Source organism: Dendropsophus ebraccatus, chromosome 1 (genome assembly GCF_027789765.1).
Source record: "Dendropsophus ebraccatus isolate aDenEbr1 chromosome 1, aDenEbr1.pat, whole genome shotgun sequence".
NCBI lineage: Eukaryota > Metazoa > Chordata > Amphibia > Anura > Hylidae > Dendropsophus > Dendropsophus ebraccatus.
Window position 1 is genome coordinate 119,080,711 of NC_091454.1, and position 25,608 is coordinate 119,106,318.

Here is a 25,608-nt window from a genome sequence, read left to right on the forward strand (position 1 = left end):
ATTTACAAATGGTGGCTGCAGGTTACTCAGCACATAGTCGGCTAACACATAAATACTGGTATTCGTAAGAAGTATGGTAAGTGGTCACATCTAATATGTGTCTTGATGATTCTTAACTCTAAGCTGTTCAGTTCTGTGAGTCACGGGCCTGCCAACTGGAATATGTTCAACCGGACTGCCAGCAGTAAAGGCAGAATGATCACCATTAAGTAGCAACATTTCCTGTAACATACATACTAATGAATGATACAGGCAACTTTTTTTTTTTTTTTTTTACAAGGCCTCAATCACACAGCAGTATTTGGGTAAGTATTCTGCATCAATATTTGTAAGGGCCACATCCATTGACTTCAGTAGATTAAATGTAGTCTATGCTTGACAACATTTGTACGTATCCATTCCATAATACTGACCAGAATGCTGTTGTGTAAATGAGGCCTAAGCGGACATACTCTGGATAAATATGAATGTTTACAGTTTGGGTATGTTTTTTTTTCATACGGTACAGAGGTATATCTGAGGGTTCAGATATTGGGGCCCCAGCCAAATGACCTGATTGATAGCCCTGGGCAACTAGGTCACACTTTTTCTTGTGTTTTCTAATCCGTTTTGAGGAAGACTAAAGGCTCTATTACATCAGGTCAGCACTCTCTTGCTCCTCGTTCCCCCGCCTGCTGCCGGCGCTATTATACAGGGAAAGAGCGAGTGGGTAAGTGCGGGGTGCTGCCCCGACAATTGTCAGGGCACACCATAGAAGATAGATCATTGCTATTGTTGTCTTTTATAGACATTAAAAGACAACGATCAGCTGATATTGTGCATGTCAGCTAATCGTTGCTTTTTATTACACAAAGCAATTATCGTCTGTAATGGCCAATAGTCGGCCAAAAACGGCTGATAAGCGCTTTGTATAATAGGGCCTTTATTTTACAGAAGGGATAACTACAAATCAGTCTGACTTTTACCATTGCCAGTCAACTGATAAGTTTTATTGAGTGGAGTCTGACATTGACATTCCTGTTAAATGCAATTTATGGCAAATGGTTAAAAAAAAGTAAAATTAAGGTGTTGTGATATCGAGAATTATCTCCGTTGTTCACATGGGACAGTTGCATGAAATCCCTTTTCTGTAAATGTCAGAAAAGTATTCTATTGCGAGCCGTTTCCAGGAGATTATCATTTCTTGTATTTTTCTCTTATTTAGAAATCATCCAGACTCCAGGACTATTTGGTTTTTGTGAGACCGTGTTGTTTCCTGGAATTTAATTCTTGCTGAAGAGCATTTATAGGTCACTATTTCCAGCTTAACTGCTGTGAGCCAATTGAAAGTAATAATGTCACTGTGACCAGTACTGGCGGCAGGGTTTTCTTAAGTGTAATGTCAGATGTATAATGTCTTTTTCCTCAACCTTTATCATTATTACATATTCTACATCTCTACCATGTTGTGGTTGCTCCAGAAGCTAGCCTTTAGTTTGTTCCTTTAACATTTTGTTCATGTAATCTGCCTTGACTTCAACATGTTTGGATAATGGGTCAGGAGAGTAGTTTCACAGGTGTTCATGATATATAAAGGCCCAGTAGACCTGCGGATCCAATACCATCTATTCTCTATCTGAATATAATAAACTGTCTGGTATAATGGTGCATTTACACAGGCAGATTTATCTGACAGATCTTGGAAGCCAAAACCAGGAACAGACTATAAACAGAGAACAGGTCATAAAGGAAACACTGAGATTTCTTCTCTTTTTCTAATCCATTCCCTGGTTTGGCTTAAAAAATCTGTCAGATAAATCTGTCTGTGTAAATGCAGCATAAGCTGATCTGATCTCGGAATTAAAAATTTCTATGACTTTCCAATAAATTACATACAGGATAATTCATAATGTCTTATAAATGTATAACTTCATACAGGATATTCTCTGGGACTTTCCTACAATAAATTTCACATCTTTCCTGCTTGTAGGTTGGGCCCACAGTTTACATCTTACATGACTAACAAAGGGTATTAAAAAAAACAAACTTAAAAAATGAAGCTGTCTTTATCCTTTTATTGTGAGCAGATGATTCGGCAAACAAAACAAAAGCCTTGGGAGTACCACTGCTCAAAGCACCTGCCAGAACATTAGCCTGGGAGAGGAGGGAATTTTCTGGTGGTTAAGAAATCTTTAGATGTTCGGTTCTTCACAGGACAGCAGTTAAATAAATATAATAAAAATTGACGTCTGTGGTGAATACACAGTGTGTTGTGGTGAGGTTTTTGTGCTGTTACGTCTGCTTTATTGAAAGCTGTGTTTATATGGTTGCAATGAGCACAATTCGAAAACTGCACTGTGTGCTGATGGTGGAAGCCATTTTTACTTAAATTTCATTCTCTATAATGGGTTAAAGGGATACTAGTTGTCCTTATGGAGAGTCCCCATAAAAACGTGTGGAGACTTAAAGGGGTCAGCCATTTGTACCCTGTTACAACCACTTTATAGTAAAATAGTTTGATGTAAAGTATTAGTAAGTGGCCTCACATCCCTTACTGACAGCAGCTCCCTGTGTAGATAAAATCACACTCCCCTCCTCCAGGCTGGGCTGCCCTGCTCTGTGGTGAGTCTGTCCATAAGATGGCTGAAGTGGAGGAGAATGTGACCGTACCCTGCCCCCAGTGTTCTCCACTCTTGGCAAATACAGGCTCAGTTGTGGACACTGTGGCATGGTTACATGCTCCTCCATGTCAGCCATCTTATGGACAGTCTCAGCACAGAGCAGCATAGCACATCCTGGAGAAGAGAGGTCTAATGTTAGCTCTATGAGGTACGCAGGGAGTCAGTAAGTGCTGTAAGTACATGTACTAATACTGTACACTGAACCATTTTACTTTCAGGTGCGTTCACACGTACAGGATCCGCAGCGGATTTTCTGCTGCAGATCTGCAGCAGATTTCATCTAAATAACTGAACACTGCATCAAATCTGCACCATCAAATCTGCTGCGGATCCTGTACATGTGAACGCACCCTAAAGACCATTCCAGCTACACTGGAAATTGTGGAAAGAAAGGATATGCAAATAGTGCTCACACCACTTAGGCAAAGTGATGCCCCTTCAAGTCTGTGTGTTACTCTTTCTAGGAGTCTTAGAACGTTGGGGATCTAAGCCAATCCAAACAATCTACCAAAAGGAAAGACTTAATCTGCAGACAGCTGTTTTGGGATTGTTGCCTATCTTCTGTGCAGAGCGTTTGCTGCCTAGTGAGAGACTATACTAAAGGATACTTATTCTTCTTTTAGGAGAGTCTGTCATAAAGATGTGTGGAGACTTAAAGGGAACCAATAAGCAATAAGATTGTGCTCATATGGTTCCCTGCAGCACAGTATAGATCTACCATGCACCGCAAAGGAAGGGCTGAGAAAAAGGAAAAGAAGGAAAGGGGGGGGGGGGGGGGTGTTGCACTTATAAGACTTTGTTGGGAAGCCATTTTGGTTCAGAAAGATTTTTTTTTTAAGGGCCTAGTGTAGATCTTCCATCAAGTACCACCAAAGGTACTTGAAGCTAGGTTTTAGGGCATATGTGATTTCAGAAGATGTAAAATACAAATTTCCTCAATTTATTAAAAAAAACACTATTTGTTGCTTTAATTATTGGGGGGGGGGGGGGACTGGATAGTTCAGTGTGGTTACTGTGCGCCCGCTTTCAGGACCTGTTGTGAGGCAGCTGGACAACGCTGCAGCTGCTGATTGGCTATGCCGCGGGAGCCAGGGAGGTAACTGTGCCCTTGTCCAAAGTATCCCCATAAATGCAGTGTATTCTGAGCAGAGAATATTTACAAGCAGAGTGCCACAAGGGTCTGTTCTGGGTCCTCTTCTGTGTAGACCTCACCTACATTGCTTGCAATAGCTGCACAGTGTCTGCGCAATATCAGAGACACTGTGCAGCTATTTGGTATTGTGTGCGAGTGTAGTTTCACCCGCACACAATTTTTTAGACCTACAGTGTAGCCCTGGCCCTCTACCTCTTTGAAGACTTACTTCTGAGACGTGGACTCCCAAGTTACGGCCCTTGCACACTACAGAAAAGCTCGGAGGATTCCGTGCGTGCTCCCAGAATCTGCCTGACCATAGAGTGGAGCCTATGGGATGGGCAGATCTTCAAGCAGGAGCACGGGGGGGCGAGCGCATGGTATCCGCTGTAGCTTATCCGCGCCAATTCCATAGTGTGCAAGGGCCGTTAAAGGACACCTGTCACCCCCCGTGCCGGGATGACAGGCTCCCGACCCCCTGTTAGATCCCCTATACTTACGTGATCCTGCCGGGTCCCGCTTCCTGAGCCGGTCGGGTCACGGAGATATCAGCTCCCGAAGCCCGGCGCGCGCGCTAACAGCAGAGTCAGACGCCCATAGAGAATGAATGGGGAGTCCGATGCTTCGTCATTCTCTATGGGCATCGGACTCATCTCTCAGCGCGCGCGCGGGGCTTCGGGCGCTGATATCTCCGTGACCCGACCGGCTTAGGAAGCGGGACCCGGCGGGATCACGTAAGTATAGGGGGATCTAACAGGGGGTCGGGAGCCTGTCAACCCGGCACAGGGGGTGACAGGTCCTCTTTAAGGTATGTGCACACTGAGGAATAGGCAAGGAATTTGAAGTACAATCTGTCCTTAATTTCCACTTGAAATTCCTCTAGTAAAATGTGAACAGAGCAATGTTCCATTGTGTTTAATGGGATTTCTGCTCTGTTGTTCACACGGCAGAATTTTCTGCCGCGCATCCGCTTTCCAACCAGAGAATTGACATGTCAGTTCTTTGGGCGGATTCTACTAGAGGAACCCTATAGAAGTCAATGGGACTTAAATTCTGCTTAAATTCTGCTCAAATTATGCTCCTGTTCTGGCAGAGCTGAATAGGCGAGGAATTTCAAAAAGAAAACTTTTCCTCTTCAATTCCTTGCCATTCCTTACCTATTCCTCAGTGTGCACATACCGGAAGTAAGTGCCGTCAAGCCAAAAGCTTCAGCCTCCAAAATCTATAAAGACATGTTAGGAAAGTAATCTGGACAAAGTTTTTTTGTTTGTTTTTTTAATTGATATCTTCATAAGTACATACTATATTACCTGTTCTTACCAGCATAAATCAGATTATTTTTTACTTTCTAAAATCTGTTGTTCTTGATTTGGTTAATGTTTAGAATCACCGTATGATATGATTCATTGTACTAAAATTTGTGTTTTTTTTCCTACAGACATGCACTTATTTGGGCACTATCCAGCTCATGATGACTTCTATCTAGTGGTCTGTAATGTCTGCAATCAAGTAGTGAAGCCACAAGTATTCCAGTTACATTGTGGTAAGAACATAATTACTGTAACATTATTTACTTTCTTTATTATTATTTATACACTGGTCCCCATATTTCTCATTCTCAGCCATCTCTCAAACATGTATGCAAGCAAAAGGGTCTCTGAAAATTCTAATGAAGTATTATGTTAATGAGCTGCATTTTTTTTCTGATTTATGTACGATTCACTTAAAAAGAAAAGAAAAGGTCTGTGTGTTTGTGGAACACATCAGCATACCAACAGAATGGTATGCCAGCATATACCACTGTGGCCCTGTTTACTTTACATAGCCTACCAATGCCGACATTTGATCTGTCTCTGAACATACAGTATACCTTTATTTTGCAAAAGAAAGTATAAGCTTGGAAAATGGACCAGATGTAGTTACCACTATGTTTTAAGTACATTTTCAAACTAGACTGAAAAAAATTCCAAAAATGGCCCAAAAGAATTCCCTTAAAGGACAAGTGCCATGAAAAACTTTTTCCCAGTAATTGAAGCACATTACAAAGTTATATAACTTTGTAATATGCTTCAATCACCTATCTGCCTCCCTTCCCTCTCTTTTCCCCCCTCCACCCCCCACCAGGAAGTGTCCTGACTCACACAGACCTGATTACTGTCGTCACCGTCACCAAGCTCTTCTTTCAGCTCCTTCTCCTGTTACACTAGCCTCCCCCCTCCCCTGCCTTGTCAGGTGACTCAGCTTGGTCAGCTCCGATTGGCTGAACAACTGCAAGCCATCACTTGTCACATCTCACTTGCTTATCTTCCCTCTGACTGACTCCGGCACATAGGCAGCTCCCCCCTCCCCTCATACCCTCTCTCCCCCTCCCCTCATACCCTCTCTCCTGCTGCCATGGACTCAGTGAAGGAGTCATGTCACTAGAGAAGATAAGCTGAGCAAGCAGAGTCACCTGACAAGGAGGGGGAGGCTGGTGTAACAGGACCTAGAGCAGCCCTCCTGCTGATGACTCATCCTCACAAGAAGGAGCTGCCTGGTGACGGTGACGACAGTAATCAGGTCTGTGTGAGTCAGGACACTTCCTGCTGGGGGGTGGAGGGGGGAAAAGATAGGGAAGGGAGGCAGATAGATGATTGAAGCATATTACAGAGTTATATAACTTTGTAATGTGCTTCAATTACTGGGAAAAAGTTTTTCATGGCACTTGTCCTTTAAAGGAAACCTGTCTCCCCCCATGCCGGGGTGACGCCCGCCCCACCCCCCAAAGGAGCACCATATACTTACCCCTTCCCCGAAGTCCTGGTCCTGGACCCAGTCCCGCTGCAGCGATATTGGCATTGGAAGCTGTGCGCGCGCTCACCAGAGATTAATCAAATGCCCATAGAAAATGAGCGGAGCAGTCATTCTCTACGAGCGTCAGCCTGTTGAGTGCAAGCAAGGCTTCCAATGGCGATATCGGGTCCAAGACTGGGCCTTCGGGGAAGTGGTAAGAATATGGTGCTCCACCAGGGGGTCGGGCGGGCGTCACCCCAGCACGGGGGGTGACAGGTTCCCTTTTAGGCTGGGTTCACACTACGTATATTTCAGTCAGTATTGTGGTCCTCATATTGCAACCAAAACCAGGAGTGGATTAAAAACACAGAAAGGCTCTGTTCACACAATGTTGAAATTGAGTGGATGGCCGTCATTTAATGGCAGATATTTGCTGTTATTTTAAAACAACGGCTGTTGTATTGAAATAATGTTAGTTATTTACCGTTATATGGCGGCCATCCACTCAATTTCAACATTGTGTGGACAGAGCCTTTCTGTGTTTTTAATCCACTCCTGGTTTTGGTTGCAATATGAGGACCACAATACTGACTGAAATATACGTAGTGTGAACCCAGCCTTAAAATGAAACTAAATGTGAGTCGACATTTTCCCATTAAGAGCAATACAGTTTAGTGGGAACTTTTTTTTTTTTTTTTTTTTCTTTTAAGAGCCTTAATGTGACGTTTGCCACTTAAATTGAGGTCTGAAATCTAGTGTGTGAACATAGCCTACAACAGATGTACAACACATTTATAATGTAAACCCAGCCTATGTGATCAGGTCCAGTTGAGAAATAGTTTGTCACTCATCCTGGCTTCTTTTTTACAATCAATAAACATTGAGTTACATTTAACATTTGCATTGTTGTTTACTTTATCTGTTTAGAATCTATGGTAGCTTTTTTTTTTTTTTTTTTTTTTTTATCTCCCTGCAAAAGTTATTAATGTTCACCGTTTCTGTAGTTCATAATAAAAGCTGCAATGGCAAATTCTTTAGGAATGATAGGAGAGTGGAATGTAAAAAAGAATTCAAAACACTACACTCTGTGATCTGTTGTTGCAATACTTCTAAAATATGAAAGGTTGCCATGTTTATACTGTTTAATACTTCAGTGTACTAAACAGGAAAACACTGGGTAAAGATATACTGATATATAGTTAGGGAGGTAATAAGGTTGAACCTAAAACCTTACTGTGTTGATCCAGAGGAAGGCAAAACCCTCATGAGGCAAATGCGAATTGCCTCATCACAGGGAGAAAAATTCCTTCTCAACTCCAATATGGCAATCAGAATAAATCCCTGGATCAGCGTTCAGATGTAATCTAGTGCCTATGACTTGTAAAGATGTATTTTTCAAGAAAAGCTTCCGGGCCCCCTTAAAGGGAACCAATCGGCGTGATTGTGCTGATATGGTTCCCAGCTGAACTCTAAAGATCTACTGTGCAGCTCCACCAGCATACCAGCCGCATCTGCAGTGGTAACTTTACATAGGGGGAAAAGTAGTTTTATTGCGGCGGGCAAGGTCGGGAGAGGGGTGGCAGCTAGTCTTCTGGGCGAAGAGCCGCCCGTAACTAGTCACAGCTCTCTGCCTGTCAGTGCGCTCTGCGGAGATGATTGACAGGCAGAGAGACCCCTCAGTGGCCTCTCTGCCTGTCAGACAAAAAAGTGCAACAGCACTGGGCTAAATAAGCCTACAACTGGGCAGATAGGAACCAAATCCATTTATAGCACTCATAAGACATGGGTGGAGTGCAAGCCAACAGGAGGCAGCTACACCCCCCCCCCCCCCCCACATACAACAGAGAAAAAAAAACTAAAATTTACAGCACCCCTATGCCTCTGTATGCCTGTTTTGTTTTTTTTTTGTTTTGTTTTTTTAAACTAAATAGCCCCAGGATTGATAACCTGTCTTGGTACTGTAACCCATCTATTCCCCCAATGACCTTGGTTGCCCTCCTGTGCACTTGCTCCAGTTGTGCTGTGTCCTTCTTATATACCGGTGCCCAAAAGTGTACACAGTATTCCATGTATGGTCTGACTAAAGATTTGTATAGAGGCAAAACTATGTTCTCATCTTTAGCATCTATGTCTCTTTTGATGCATCCCATTATTTTATTAGCCTTGGCAGCTGCTGCCTGGAACTGATCACTAAAGTTGAGTTTACTGTCCACCAATACCCCCAGGTCCTTTTCAGAAGCAGTTTTACCCAGCGTTTTATTATTTAGCACACAATTGTACAGGTTATATCTATAGACCAAATGCATAACCTTACATTTATCCACATTAAACTCTCTGCCTTAGGGCCCTATTCCACAGTAACGATAATTGGCCGGATCGTCCCCATTTGCCCGATCGGCCCCATTTGGCATGATTCGGCCAATTATCGTTCGGTGAAATAGAGCGAACGATCAGCCGATGATCGTGTCATCGGCTGATCATTCATTTAGGGCCATACCTAAAATCATCGTTCCCCCACCGCACATCGCTAGGGTTGAATAGCTGTGCGCCGCGGGCGACAGACGATTTGACAAGCAGCAGCAGGTCCCGCGCACTCTATCTTCAGAATGGCCGGTCAGCTGACTGAGCGCTCAGCCAATCACAGGCCGGGACCGCCGCGGCCTGTGATTGGCTGAGTGTGGCCTGTCAGCTGACCGGCCATTCTGAAGATAGAGCGTGCGGGACCCGAGGATGAAGACAGCGTGGAGAAGAAGCCTGGACAGGTAATGTATGATGCTGCAAGGGCTGCAAGGACATCGGTAACGATGTCCCTGCAGCCCTCGCTCAACGATCATCAGGCCGTGGAATAAGCCCAGTAAACGCTCGTTTACATCGTTGATCGGGCCCTCCTCGGCCCGTGGAATAGGACCCTTAGCCTCGAGCTTCTCCAAATCCCTCTGTAATATGATATTATCCTCCTCTGTGGTGATAACTTTACCCAGTTTAGTATCATCTGCAAATATGGACATTCTACTCTGTAGCCCCACTACATCGGTGTTAATAAATATGTTAAAAAGAAGGGGACCCAACACTGACCCCTGCAGTTCCCTACTTTTAACTGTGATCAAATCTGAGTAGTTCCATCAATACCGACCCTCTTTCCTATCACTCAGTTACTTACCCAGTTACATATCCCCCTAGTCCTGCTGCCTTTTTGGTGTGACACATGGTACATGTAATATTCCAGAAAGTATCACCTTGGAGGCCCTTGTCTTAAAGGGGTTATCCAGCCCTACAAAAACATGGCCACTTTCTTCCAGAGACAGCCCCACTCTTGTCTCCAGCTTTGGCAGGGTTTTGCTACTCAGTTCCATTGAAGTGAATGGAGCTTAATTGCAAACTGCACCTCAACTGGAGACAAGTCGTGTTGTCTCTGAAAGGAAGTGGCCATGTTTTTGCAGTACTGGATAACCCCTTTAAGCTTACTGCCTAAGTCTCTAAAATTTGTAAAGGGAAACTGTCAGCACCTGGGCCCTTCCTAAGGTGTGGACAGTGTGCTGTAGCTGGCAGTCCCCTTGTGAGCATGGTGCCTTTTGGTAATTTGTTTGTGGAGTGGATTATGCACAGTTCTCAGTTCTCCTACTGTAATGAAGTGTCAAAAAGGAGTTGTTTGTGCCACACTCTGGCACGCCACACCACTCCTTTCTCCTCCCTCTTCCTGCTCGTTCAGCTGTCAGCCAGTGTCTCCGATTGCACATCAGTCCTCTGTAGGCAGGTTGTGTCTGCAAGAAACACTCAGATATAGTTGAATCTCTGACCCCAAATGTGTTGGAGTTGTGGTCTAGGGGTAACTTGCTTGTCTAGAGACTCACCAGCAGTTCATTCTCAGCTTTAAATCCCTGTTGAAATTGAGTGGATGGCCGTCATTTAATGGCAAATAATTGTTTTCAAACAATGGCTGTTATTTGCTATTAATTGACAGCCATTCACTCAATTTTAACAGTGTGTGAACATAGCCTTTCTGTGTATTCAATCCACTCCTGGTTTTGGTTTCAAAATACTGACCAAAATACTGAGCAAAAATACTGTGTGAGAAGACCCTTAAAAATTAAATGAAAAAAATAAAGACCTGTTTTATTTCCATCAGGGGATTTGAACCAAAGAATGAACTGCTGGCAGGTCTCTAGACAATTGAGTTACCCCTAGACCACAGCTCCAACACATTTTGCTTCAGAGATTAAACTATACCTGGAGTGTTTCTTTCAGACATAAACTGCCTACAGAGGACTGATCTGCAATCAGAGACACTGGCTGACTGCTGAGCGAGCAGAAGTCTGGGCAACATTGATTATTCATGAAGAGGAGGATGAAGTGGTGTGGCACAAATGACACTTTGGACTTTTCACTACAGTAGGATTGTGCATAATCTACTGCACGGACAAATTACCATAAGGTACCATGCATTCTACGGGACTTCCAGCTACAGCACAGTGTTAGCACCTTTTGTAGGGTCCGGGAGCTGACAGATTCCCTTTAAGGACCCTCCACCTACCTCTAACTTTGTCATTGGTGTAAATGTGCACCACTGTTTGATGATCTGGGTTTTTTTGACAGCTTTCCCCAAATTATTGAAATACCCAAAAAGAAAATTTTGCAGTACCCAGAAAAGTACACATTAGGAAAAGACGTCTTTAAAAATGGTACCTTATGAGCAACATATCTAACTCTATGCTTATCAGGAGATTTTTCAAGTGTATTTATGTCAAACGAGGCTACAGCATGAAGTGATCAGGCTCTAAATTTACTAGGAATTGAACAGGAATTTTAGATGACTGTAAATATAGCTGTAGCTACCATTCATCAAGCAGCCATTGCCAGGGCAGATTACACCATGAGGTGAATGAAAAGAGACATAGATTCACATGACATTAACATAGCTCTTCCACTTTATAAACCCCTAGTAAGACTACACATAGAATAGTCGAAATTGTGTTCTTAGTTTTTTCTTTTGTATATATAAAAGTATACATTTTGTGCCATATTACACAATCCTTATTCTGTGGTAGTAGTTTAATCATCAGTGGGTGTCGTTATGTATGTGTGTATACTTATATACATGTAGCGCTGTATTTGCTTTTCATGCCCTTATAATATTCTGTCTATGCTGAGCGATCATTTCCTGTCCCCGTTTCACAGAAAGTTTTGAAGAAGAGGACATTGGCAGACACGTGGCAACCTGAGAAACGGCAGCATGTTTTGTATTTATGTATCTCTGTTCCCCATAACCCAGTCGGCATGAAAAATTAAAATTTTTCATAGGACAACTCCTCCAACTGTGTTGTCAAACTATGGACCCACATGACTCATAAGTAAAGGAGGGCATATCAAGAAACTGCAGAAGATGTGTAATTGGGACACCATAGGCTGTTTGGGTCATTATAAAGAGCACCTGTCATCATAATGAAATGAGGTGTTACTACAACTACTCTTTCACAAATGTTTTATTAAGACAGTCTGCGTTGTAGGGGCTCAGATGAATACACCTGTGGCAATGGGACGGCATGAAACACCAGATTTCAATGATGTTACTAGGGCCTGCTATTTTGATAGCCACTAAATACTTGATATTATGCTGCGTTTACACCGAATGATTATCGGTCAAATTTTCACAATAACGATCGCGATAATCGTAATCGTGTAAACACAGCAAACGATCAAGAGACAAGCAAGAAATCGTTCATTTTGATCCTTCAACATGCTCTCAAATCGTCATTTGCTAAAAATTCGACGATCGCAATACTGATTTTTCTTACTAAACGCTGATCGTTATAAAAACCAAATTGTTCCTTCAAAATTGTTAAACGATCGATTGGGGGAATTATTGCTTTGTGTAAACGCAGCATAAGGGTGGTAACACACACACGACCGATGCGCAGCAGATTTGATGCTGTGTTCAGTTATTTACATCAAATCTGCTGCGTATCGCAGCAGGATATTCACTGCGATACGGTGTGTGTGAAGCTTCCCTTAGGATAGATGATTAAATATTGACTCAGAGAGTGCAAAAACTCTAAACTAGTGGTTATACATTATTCTGCATTACCAACACTACCCAATACCTTACATTTCATGAGACTCCTTAATGGTAATGACTAGTAATGAGCGAGTACTAAAATGCTCGGGTGCTCGTTACTCGAGACAAATATCTCCCAATAATTGTTTTCATAAGTGCAAAATTTTCAGGACATTTTATTCTGCTTGTGGGAACAACAGTTCCTGAAAACATTCTTCAGCCAAGAAACATTGTAGCTGCCATTTAACTGCTCAAATGACAATATGACAGGTGGAAGGGAAGTAGCACTCTTATGGAGCATCCCCATTTTGCCCAGTGTCTGCTTTGTTATAACACTGAACCTCTGAACTCCCACTGGCTTTTTTTTAGGACTAATTTATTTTATACTATTTCTAAATTGCCTGGTTCTCTATGTGTAAATTGTTGTCTGTGCTTTTACAAACTTAACTAACATTGCAAAGGGTATATTTTTTTTTAGTAAATTAGTGTATATTAAGTACAGTACACTTAGTAATGTTGTGTCCTAACATGTATATTTTGGGGCCTTTTGCACTTATTGCATGGCCTCTAAAGGGGTATTCCAGAAATTTTTATGAACATTTTTGCTTAGTCTGCTGTAAAATAGAAAAAAAAATCATCCTTAAAGTTCCTGTTCTTACTGCGATGACTCTCGCTGTGCAGCTGCACCATGTGACCTGCCTGTTCAACCAATCAGCATTATCCTCTCTTAACCATTGATTGGCTGAATTGGCAGACACTTGTGCCAACACTAACACAAGGAAGTGCTGCACAGTAGGATAAGCTCAATGATAAGGATGGTGGCGGGAAGCTAGAAATGTAAGTATAGATTTACATTTTTTTTTTTTGGTTCTATTTAAAGAGGAAGTGATTTGCTCACAATGGTCGAGCAGGACCAGTTAAAAAGAGACCCTCCTATTTATCTACAGCACCCTGCCACAAACAAACAAGTCTGCACTAACTCCATGTGTTACAGCCTCCACACTGCCTAACTTCACCAAGTCCAGAAATCATAATCTTCAATACAATGGTTATGGAGGAAAAAAAGAGATTCACTCTTACCATAGCGCTGTCATCATGGATCCAATTGATTTCGAACATGCACCAGAGAAGATCGGACAAATAATACTCTGAGTACAATTTGACATAAATTTTCCACTTTATTCGGTCATGAATGCAGCATATAACCGAGCTCAAAGCTGATGTATTACATCTCACGGACGCCCAGGTACGTCCTCCACGCGCAAGGAAGGAGGAGTCCTTGCCTCCGAAAAGCCTGCGGTGGAGGATGTACCTCGGTGCCCATGAGATGTAATGCATCAGCTGTGAGCTATGTTATATGCTGCATGTTGCATACCAACAATACCAGTATACAAGGAGAAAATATAATCACCACAAATATTACCACAATACTGGACAAATCCTGTATACTAATATTAACAATAATTCTAGTATAGAGACACACATTACCATCACATAGTAACTATGTAATATTAAAATAACACTGCCATACCATGACCATTGCTACCGTACTGATACAAAAAGCCACTATACCAAGACCATTATTTTCTTACCAGCTGTACATAAGCTGTGCACACCATATAAATAAGGACCTTGCAGACACATCAAGCGTCTTATAGGTGACATTTCCTTTTCTTTCCTATCATCATGAAGACTTCTTCCACAGCTTGTCACAGCTAATCTCCACAACATCTGCCAGAAAAAACTCTTAAGCACCTTATATTTTCAGCTCCTTCCCCACATGTATACAAATTCCTTATCATAGTGACCCCTAACAGTAACAGGAACCTCTGTGTGCATCTATCTATAGTTGGGTCCCTTTTTGCAACCCCCCCCCCCACCTATAGTTAGGCCCCCTCTTTATGCTAAGAGAATGGTGCCACTTTGTCCTAATGAACTGTACCACTGTTGCCTACATATAATGTGCTATCATGCTCCTAATATATTGTCCCACTCAGGGACTATTCTAGGTTTTCTGCTGCCTGAGGTGAAACCTGAAATTGAACCCCCCCCCCTCCCCCAAAATCTATTGAAAACCGTAAGTAAGGTGTGTGTGCAGAAAACCTGCAGCTTAAGCAAAGCTCACATCACATTTTCAGCCCCATGTCAGGAATCAATTAAAAAAAGGAGGCCGACGTGTGGCCGACGGCCCCATTGACTTGAATAGGCAGGATAAATTCAGACGTATACTTCTTTTGTTAAGGATTCAAAAGCACGGAAGACCACGCTTTTGAGTCCTGCACAAAGGAAGTATCCGTGGAGCAGATGGATAGTCATTGGGGCCATCGAGCGCATGCCATGCTGCACGTTGGCATAGTTTTTTTTATTGATTCTAGATGTATAGCCTGACATGAGGCTGAAAACGTGATGTGAACATAGCCTTATAATAAGTGCATACACACAATCCAGCTCCACCATACATCATCCTGGTACCTTCCATCCATGGTTGGGACAAGACAGGAAAAGTTTCAAAGTTCCCAATTCCACCAGTCTGCAAACAATTCTTCAATGTTTATTGCTTCTCTAAGAATAAAAGCGTATACTAGAGTCAATGCATTGGGACTACTCATGGTGGTCTTATTCATGCTCATACTACCATTTAAAGGGGCGGTGATCACCTGTAGTGTAGTGATGTCTGAAGCAAATAAAAATGCCTGCAAAGTGTTTGCAGTCCCGACTTCCTTGCATTCTATGTCTGTGTCCAGCTATCCACTGCAGATCATGGGGTTACTGAAGTCAGAGGTGTGTGGCAGACAGTATAATTTATGGCCGCTCTTCAGAGACTCTACAAAGCTTCCGTCCTGAGCAATATACTCATTTCGACTAATGGCAGAGACGGCCCTCGTCCCACTGTGCCTCTAATTAACTGTGCCAGTATGCCCCTACTATACTAGCCAATGTCCCTAATGAACTGTGCCCATAATAAACAGTGCCACTGCCCCTGTATTATACTGTTCCTACAGTGTACTATGCCACTGCCCCTCTAATAAACCGTGCAAAGGTCCCCTAAGTAATTACTTCCCAACCAGTGGCTCTTCAGCTGCTGCCAAACTGCATCTCCCATCATGGCCTGCCAGCAGATCATGATAGGACTTGTACTCTTACAGCAACTTGGGACATTTTGCAGAACACTAAGTATGCAGCCCCCCTTAACTTATTGGTTCCCTACCAGTGATTTCTCAGCTGTTCATAAATGTCCTGCCAGCAGGACATTGTAGGAGTTGTAGTTTTTGCAGCAACTGGAGAGTCACATGTTTGAGAACACTGCACACTGCCAGTTCCCCCCACCCCTGCTTAAAGGGGTTATCCAGCACTACAAAAACATGGCCACTTTCCCCCTACTGTTGTCTCCAGTTTGGGTGGGGTTTTGAAACTCATTTCCATTGAAGTAAAGGGAGCTTAATTGCAAACTGCACCTGAACTGGAGACAACAGTAGGGGGAAAAGTGGCCATGTTTTTGTAGTGCTGGATAACCCCTTTAATATACTTAGCTCTGCTGCTTTGGCCTCTTCCAGTCACGCCTGGCCAGAGTAAAGAGATGAAAGCACTGGTAATTACACTGTCTGTATTGTAGAGGAGGCACTGGGTGGCTGAGCAGGAAGGTGAGTGATCCCTGCTCTAGCCATTCCCCAGCTAATGCATTGCATAAGTGTCTTATAGACCGCAATACAATGAAAAGCAGAGACACCGGATGCCTCCCCTCTCTGCCTTCCGAAAGGGGCCAGGTGGGCAGCAAATCAGTCAGTGCTTGGGCCTCTCCGGCAGATCTTACTAAATTAACCATCACAATGAAAACCAATGCCAAATTGCATATAATCTATTACCAACAAGAACCCACCATGACAAAAAGGAAACCAGGGAGGTTACTGCCCCAGTGCACCTTTTACACTGTTCATTATAGAGCCTGCCCACTGCAGCAAAAAAATAAATAAAAATAAAAGTGTTATACTTGTACATGAATATACTTAACATTACTATAGGACAAGTGAGAAGCTTGATTTGGGTTTGATGTGATTGTTTTAGTACAGAAAACCATTTGTAACCCTAACGTGATAACAATTGTAGTCTATAAATGTGCAAATCCTATATCTCACCCACAGAAGGTTGTGTGCATTTGTTCATACTCACTAAAGATCACTTCCCACATCCTCAGTTTGCCCCGTAGGGGTCTCTTTTTATTCAGTTTTTGCCATGTGTTGCATGGTTCAGGCACTGTGCATAGTCATAATTGTATGACTTCTTTTTAGAATGTGCATATATTTCTACATGGATAAAAGTGTTAGACAGATGCGCTTGTTACCGTTCATTATGTACAGTCTTGGTGCTTTCATCCTGGCAGTACACAAAGTATAGGAAAACCGAAAAAAGTTGTGGGCACCAAGACTGTTTTGTTACGATTTTTTTGCCATATCATTTTATACACGTTCTTTACCATTGTCTTGATAATTTTTATGAACTTACTATGCTTTATGACCCTACATGTCAATTGTAATTTTCAACCCTCCTCAATCATCAAGTAACCTGTTGGCAAGATTAATTCAATTCATAATAATTGATGTGTAATATAGTACTCCAGGCTATAAAACAAATTCCCATGAAATCGTTTTGCACGTAATAGATTTTATTTATTTTTTTGTGGTGTTAAAGCGGAAGAAAGGAAGCAGTTGGGCTAGTTGCATTTGGAAACAAGAATGCAAATTCTTGTTGCAATTTGAGAGCCACCAAACCATTTTGGTTGCCATCTGGTGCCCTGTAATTTTGTGTTCCTTTTAACATAGGGCTTTTTTTTTTTTTTAATTTCTTTTTGACTAGGCCATCTTTAATTCTCATAGACATACTGTATATAGTCATGTTTATGTAACAACACATTAATACATAGTTTCATCCTACCACACGTCTAATGCGTATAGGAGACTTAAGGCCCCGTTCCCACTGAGCAAAGCTAGCGGAATTCCGCGACGGAATTGTCCGCCGCGGAATGCCGTTAGCCTCCCGCTCATAATGGGACTCTATGGGAGGCGCGCGCTGCTGCTCTGTCCGCGCTGAAGAATGAACATGTTCATTCTTCAGCGCGGACAGGGCAGGAGCGCGCGCCTCCCATAGAGTCCCATTATGAGCGGGAGGCTAACGGCATTCCGCGGCGGACAATTCCGTCGCGGAATTCCGCTAGCTTTGCTCAGTGGGAACGGGGCCTAAGGCCATGTTTACTTGTTTTGAGTTTAATGAAGATTTATGTTGGAATATGCACCATAAACCCCAGTGAATCTGCTAACATTTTGCATTTAATGCAGCTGAATTGGGGTATGTGTGTAAAAGCTGAAGATTTGCCTCCTTGAACGATGTTCTTTTGTGGATCTGGATTCAATAGCACATTTTGTGGTTTATCTTTTAATGGAAATCTATGCTTGGTTTCGGCCACAGATCTTCCTTGTAAGTACATAAACAATTCACATATTAGATTTGCAATAGTCATATCCTGGACTTTTGAAGATACCCCTGTCAGTGTTATGGAAACCTAGAAATTTTCGTATTATTATTTTTTTTTACATATACTAAGTAATGTACATGTGTAGGAGATTGTTGGTTTGTTACTATATTATTTGTGCTAAATAAAAACTGTCAATCCCTGTATATAAGCTGTAAAGATTCAGCCAGTTGCTAAGTGGTGCTGTTGATTTAACTACGAAAATAATCCTCCTCCTTATTTTGCAGTGGGATATTATTTGTCCGATCAGTCAGCCAAGAAGGATGTGGGAGCTTCTGTGTGCTCTTCAGTCTCTGTCTCACTCTGTTTCTTTGCCTCTGCATGCGTCCTGCACACTCATGTATTAATTTCAGCTAATTATAGCACTATCTCAGACTAACAATTTAACATTGTGCACCAGGAGTGCTTGGCGTCTTGCAGATTTGAAATAGACTTATGCCATGTTCAAATCCTTATTGAATGTTATTGGTCAAATGGCAGATGAAAGAAGACTGTGTATAGTAATTGTATGAAACTTCAAAGAGCAACAGTAGAGTTAAAATTATTGCAATGCAGTAAAAATCCTTTTTTGTTATATGGCATGTTTGTGAAATGTGGTAGAATTTCTCATATTGGTTCTTTCCGATATTTACCATCACTTACATTGCCCCATTAAAACCTATATTCTCAATATTTAACTTAATCTAAATGCGGACCAATTGTTGCTGTAGTATGCCCCCAAAAGTAACATTTGTAAAGGGGGTCCCACCTCGCTCCGGGTCTAGCACGTCATGTTCCAGGTCCCCCAGAGTTTTTCTTTAAGCCTCATGGCTAGCAATTTTGCCAGATTTTTGGTGGCAAAGAGAAATCTGTCAGTATGAATCTGGTGATTTTTAAGCCCTTGTGGGCAAGGTCCTCTCTTCTCCAAAAGCCAATTGTTTTAATGTATAACTTAGGGTCCTCTCTTCCTATGTACCAGTCTGTCATTTATTTACTTTATTGTTGTTTTCTTGAATTTGTTACATTCTATATGTAAGCACCTGATTATATGTACTGCACTCTGGAATTAAGGTGCTTTATTATTAATAATAATAATAATAATTAATAATAATAATACTATAGGATACTTGCTTGGTTTAAAGTGAATGTACCATCAGACCGAGCACCAGCCTGGGCTAAAGCACTGGAGGCAGGCCTGCCTGCCCCCAGTCAGAGGAAGCCCCCTCCCCTCTGTGACATGGCTCCATTGTTTCCGCCCACTGGGGGACGGGCTGGCCCACCTCTAGTGCTTCAGCCTGGGTTGGTGCTCTGTAATACACCAGCATCGTGCACAGGAACTGGGGCGCGGTTAAAAAAAAAAAAGACTGTAGCACCAACTTCCCTACGCCGGCGCCGTTCTATTCATGTGCAAAACTTAAAGTGAATGTACCTGATGGTGCATTCACTTTATGCCGTGAGGGTGTTGGGAAGATGACGAAATTCTTAGGAGTCACTGTAAAGGAAGAGCAGGTGAGGAATTGGGGAAACCCTATTAAAGTGTCGCTCATTTGGTAAAACTTTTGACGTGTCATGGAGACATGTCAAAAGTTTTGATTGGTCCGGGTCTGAGTGTTTAGACCTGTGCCAATCGAGAGAACAAGTGGGGAAAGGACCATGCTGTAGCTGCTGTAGCGTGGTCTACTCCCTACAGTCAGTGAAAGAGTGGGGTTCTATCGACGTACATCAGGAGCCTGAGTCATGACGTGACACAGAGACGGGAGAGGATCGCACTTAGCGTGGTCTTCTCCTTGCTCGTTCTCACGATTGATACCGGTCTGAAAACTCAGACCCAGACCGATCAAAATGTTTAACATGTCTCTGTTAATGGTCAACACCACTGGTTCTGTTCATAGTGGGGTTAGGCACCATGTTGAAAGGAGAAGTTCGGGGAGAATTTTTATTAAATTATTGTATTGTCCCCCAAAAGTAATACAAATCACCAATATACACTTATTACGGGAAATGCTTATAAAGTGCTTTTTTTCCTGCACTTACTACTGCATCAAGGCTTCACTTCCTGGATAAAATGGTGATGTCACCACCCGACTCCCAGAGCTGTGCGGGCTGTGGCTGCTGGAGAGGATGATGGCAGAGTAGTAAATGCAGGGGGAAAAAACTTTATTAGCATTTCCAGTAATAAGTGTATATTAGTGGTTTGTATAATTTTTGGAGGGCAATACAATACTGTAATAAAAATGTATGCCGGACTTCTCCTTGAAGTCTACTGCAAAAAATTGTGGCATTAGAGAAAAAGATCATTTCGTTTTTTAGAAATATTTTTAAAGATAGATATGGTAAAGGGAGAAGAGACATTAACCTTTTAACCCTTTAACGACAGATGACGTATATTTATGCCATCTTGGCCGCTAGGGGAGTTCAGAAGGGGTCTGCGGCGTGACCTGCAGCCCGGGACCGCCAAAGTGCAAAATTGCGCATTTTTGGTCGCATCAAATCCAGAAAAATTGTAATAAAAGGCAATCAAAAAGTTGCATATACGCAGTCAAGGCACCGATAGAAAGTACAGATCATGGTGCAAAAAACAATACGACCAAAGGATAAAGAGCAATTTTAAGGAACATTTATTTTTCTTTAAAAGGTTTTATTTTTTAAAAGCCATCAAATAATATAAGTTATAAAAGTTGCATATTGTTTTAATTGTACCAACTTGAGAAACATATATAACATGTCAGTTGTACCATGCGAACGGCGTAAAAAAAAAAATTTTATTATTTTTTTTACTACTTTCTTAGCGTATTTTATGCAAAAATCAGTGGTGCAAATAATAAGGGCTCATGTGGGTATGTAGGGGAAAAAATTCAAGTGCTGTTGCCTTTTAAACACGAGGAGGAAACAACGAAAATGCAAAAATTAAAATTTGCTCCTTAAGGAGTTAATGAAACAGCCTATTTTGGCAGCCAATTTTAATTTTTCTGTTTTTATTTTTCCCTCCTTGCCTTGCAAGAGCAATACCTCTTTTAATTTTACATGTACAGAGCTGTTTGAGAGTGAGGGGGTCAATTGTAACTTTGTAAAGACACCTTTCATTTCAACCAAAATATTACTTGGACTACATTTCAAAAAGGAAGGTCAATAATGCAGTATTTAGGGGGTTTTAATTTAGTGCAGTGCACTTTTTACAGTGAAACAGAGTTATCTTGATTCTGTAGGTCAGTCCAATTATGATGATACCCATGTTTACATAGCTTTTGCATTATTTTACTACTTTAACCCCCTCCCAGTCACACATTTTGGCCTTAATGCCCGGGTCTTTTTTTTTTTTTTTTTAGTTTTTCCATGATCTCCTTCCAGACGGCGTAAGCTTTATATTTCTCCATTGACCTAGCCATATAAGGGCTTCACGATTTGGCATAAATAATAAAATAATTGTATTCCGGTCATTACAGATGTGGCGATACCTAATATGGGCATTTTTATGTTTTATATAGAAGCCCCCAGCAATCTCTTATTCTTGGCTGCCTTTAAAAAGGCGGTGGTCTAGAATAAGGAGCCTTAATGACTGCCATGAAAAGGCCAATTGGCAGTCATCAAAAGGCTTAAACTAATCTTTTAAAATATTTTAAATATTTTGCTAAATATAATTGCTTAACCCCTTCACGTCAGTGATACGTATATACGTTCCTACTGCACATACCCCCTGCAATAGGAGCATATGTATACGTTCCTGCACTCATGGGGCTGTAAATGTGTGCAAGACCGCTCCAATGTGAGTGGATAATGACAGGCAGCTGTGGACCTGCAACGATGCATAGCGATCACAGTGTTTAAGGAAGTCAGTGACAGGATAAGTACCTGTCACTGACTGATCGGGACCCCTGCACTTGTACCAACTGGCAGGTGTAAGCCACTTACCTCCATCCTGTCGGATCGGCAATCTGTAGATAGTCTGCTCTCAGGCAGACTGTGTACAGATCGCCCATAGTACTGATCTATGCAATGCTATGGCATAGCATAGATCAGTATTTGCAATCTAATGATTGCATGTTTAACTGTAAAGGAAAAGTGTAAAAACAAGTGTAAAATTAAAAACTAAATTTTTTTTTTTTTAAAAAACCCTTTATAAAATAAACTGCAAAAAAAGTTAAAATAAAAAAGACATATTATATATCGTAGCATGTGGAATTGTCCGATCTATTAAAATATCAAAATATTTTTCCTGCTCAGTGAACAGCATGAACGGAAGGAGGAAAAAATACACCAGATTTGCTGATTGTTTTTTTTTTTTTTAAATAAATCTATAAAAAAACGATAATTTTACTTTTACACTATTATGATACCAATAAAAATTAGAGATTGTGGTGCAAAAAATGAGTCCCCAACCAGCCCTAGAGGAGGCAATCTGGACATCTGTGCATCAATGACATCGGTCATGTCGGGGTAAAATTGCCCACTTCTAAACCCTATAACCTTTTTGCTTTTCTATCAGTGGGGCTCTTTGGGGGCTCTTTATTTCTGCCATGACCAGTTGTTTTAAATGGTTCCTCTTTGGTGTAGACGGGACTTTTTGATAATTATTTTTCTAATATATGAAGTGGGCTTTTTGTTCTTAATTTCCCGTTTACGCCGTTCACCATGCAGGATAAGTAATGTTACATTTTAATAGATCAGACAATTATGCATTCAGCATAAAATGCACCTAAAATGTTTACTTTTATTAATTACTTTTTTTATTATTTGTAACATAGGAAAAGGTGGGTGATTTTAATTTTTATTGAGTCACGACCGAACTCCGAGAGCTGTGCGGGCTGTGGCTGCTGGAGAGGATGATGGCAGGGGGACACTGAGGGACACATGGCACTGAAGGGACACTGAGCATCCCTCTGCCATCATCCTCTGCAGTAGCCACCGCAGTATATGGTAGCAGGCTTAGGCCATTTTGTTAGATTAATAAATGGTGCTGCAAGGGTGGCACAATTTAGTACAAACCTTTCACAGTACCCCACAATTCCCAAAATGTTCTAAGGTCCCTATTACATGGAAAGACTATTGTGAAAAAAAATGATATTGTTCAAATTTAAGCGATAATCTTTCCGTATGTATGCAGGCAACGATCGAACGACTAGCGAAATTTTTTTGAGCTGACCATAAAATCATTAATTCTTCATTAATCATTAGCAATTCTTTCTGTGTATGTACACATCGTTCATTGTTACAATCATTATTACTATCTTTTATATTTTAGAGTATTTGAACAGTTATAATAGGTAAAAAAGGTTGTCAGCAAAAGCGCTCCTTTGCAATCCTTTATTGTTAATTGGAGAAAACAAAAAAATCCTGAAAAATTAATTTTTCAGGAATAGTAGAGAATCCAGCCTTGTGAACTACCTTATGAACCTTGCTTAAAGTGACTGTCCCAATCTGGACTAAAAACTACAATATCCTCTAGATATGCAGACCAGACTTTGTCCTTAGCCCCTTGTATGGCTGAGGCTCCTGTATCCCAAAAGGAATTGTGACATATTAAAATAAAACCTTAGGTGTAGAGAAGGTAGTCTTTTCTTGTTGGATTCCTCAGAGAGAGCAATTTGCCAGTAACCTTTTAGTAACATTGCAGTATATCTGGTTTGCAGTCAATTCAGATAATCGTAGAAAAAATTGTGAGAGGGCACTCACCGTTAAAAAAAAAAAAAAAAAAATGAATCTTTATTTTGAAATCCTTAAAACATCCGTGCAGTGATGCCATATCCTGGCTGATTTCCTTAGCGTGACAGCTGTTTTACACGGAAATTGTGCTTCTACTGACGCTATCTGGAGTCACGTGACCTTAGTTATATGCTAAACAGTGGACTTTTGCACAACAGACTTAGCAGTGAGAATAAGTTTAAAAATATTAAAAGAAAACCGTATCCAATGTAACACTTCTTAACCATTATAGTTATTCATGTCATGGAACAGATACTATGCATTCATAATATATCATAGAAACATGTTAAAGGACACCTGTCACCCCCTGTGCCGGGGTGACAGGCTCCCGACCCCCTGTTACAGCCCCCTATACTCACGTGATCCTGCCGGGTCCCGCTCCCTGAGCCTGTCGGGTCGCGGAGATATCAGCGCCCATAGTCCGGCGCGCGCGCTGACAGCAGAGTCAGACGCCCATAGAGAATGAATGAAGAGTCCGATGCTCCGTCATTCTCTATGGGCATCGGACTCATCTCTTTAAGCGCGCGCCGGGCTTCGGGCGATGAAATCAACGTGACCCGACCGGCTCAGGAAGCGGGACCCGTGAGTATAGGGGGATCTAACAGGGGGTCGGGAGCCTGTCACCCCGGCACGGGGGGTGACAGGTCCTCTTTAAGCTCTATCCGATCATAAAGTACGGCTGAGCCTTGTGCTTTGGTGGCAAGTAGTATTATAGCCTCTTCTTGTAACAGAATCCTATTAGTAACTCTTTCTACATGGGGGCAGACACGTTTAAGACCTAGAAAACTCGGGCAGCTGACATCACTATTATGTTTATCTTTTACATGTTGGATCAGGCAAGGTGCTCCGTTTTGATCCATTTTTACTTTGACTTCCATTATAGAAATAGGATCAAAACGCATCAGTTTTTTAATGTACACACAAATAAGGTCAGCTACGTTTTTGTGTACGTTATAAAAAACAAAAACAAAAGGATGCGTTTCGATCCATTTGTTTTTATAATGGAAGACAATGGAAAAATGGATCAAAAAGGATACAAATAAGTGCATTTTTTCCGTTCCGTATTTCCATACGTTTTGCAAAAGAATAGATGAAAAAAAACTATTGGAAAAATTTAGTGTGAACCCAGCTTAAATTAGAAAAACCTGTAAAATTGTGTAAATAGCACTTACTAGCTTATTCTTTTGTCTAATTTCCTTGTTTAAAAGGGACCTGTCACCCAGGCTTCAGGGGTGACAGGTCCCCTTTGAAACATGATCAGTCTTGCCTTTGGAAATTATGTTAAATGATTCTGTGCATGTCACATCAAGTGCTCATTTATCTATAGTGATCTGCTGCTTACCTGGTGCTCATTACAGTATGTATAAAGTTTTTTTTCACTTTCAAAACCGTTATGTAACCCTTCTTATTTATTTTATGTTGTTGCTTTTATTTACAAGGACCGAACAGCTTTGTACTCAAACTAAGGAAAGTTCTTTACATTTGGGGCTTCTATTCTTCAGTATCTATTATCTTTAGATGCAGTAATTGTCTAAAAAAACGATTTTTAAACTTGCAGCCCGTGCCAAACTGCCGTGGCCTAGAGTATCTGTGCTCTAGCCTTGCACCACCCCTCCGTCCCTCCTCCCCACCCTCTTCGTCATTAGGAATTCCACTGGCAGAATTTTTCCTATTCCTCTGCAGTGAACACTGCACAGGTGCCTTAACGATCCAGCCCATGTGCCGTGCTCACACAGGTGATGAACAGGAGAAATCCTGCCTGAAGCATTCCTAATGATGAAAAGAGTCG

At 41.6% G+C, this 25,608-nt stretch overlaps 1 protein-coding gene across 3 annotated transcripts in view; it reads left to right on the forward strand.

The window, feature by feature from the left end:
- The window catches only part of ATXN7L1 (ataxin 7 like 1), an 83,371-nt gene that overhangs the window by 26,077 nt on the left and 31,686 nt on the right, over positions 1-25,608 (forward strand). For all 3 annotated transcript variants that reach the window (XM_069977617.1, XM_069977625.1, XM_069977632.1), the window contains exon 3: positions 5,231-5,335. In XM_069977617.1, the coding sequence (XP_069833718.1) occupies positions 5,231-5,335 (105 nt within the window). The remainder of the gene's footprint in view (positions 1-5,230; positions 5,336-25,608) is intronic.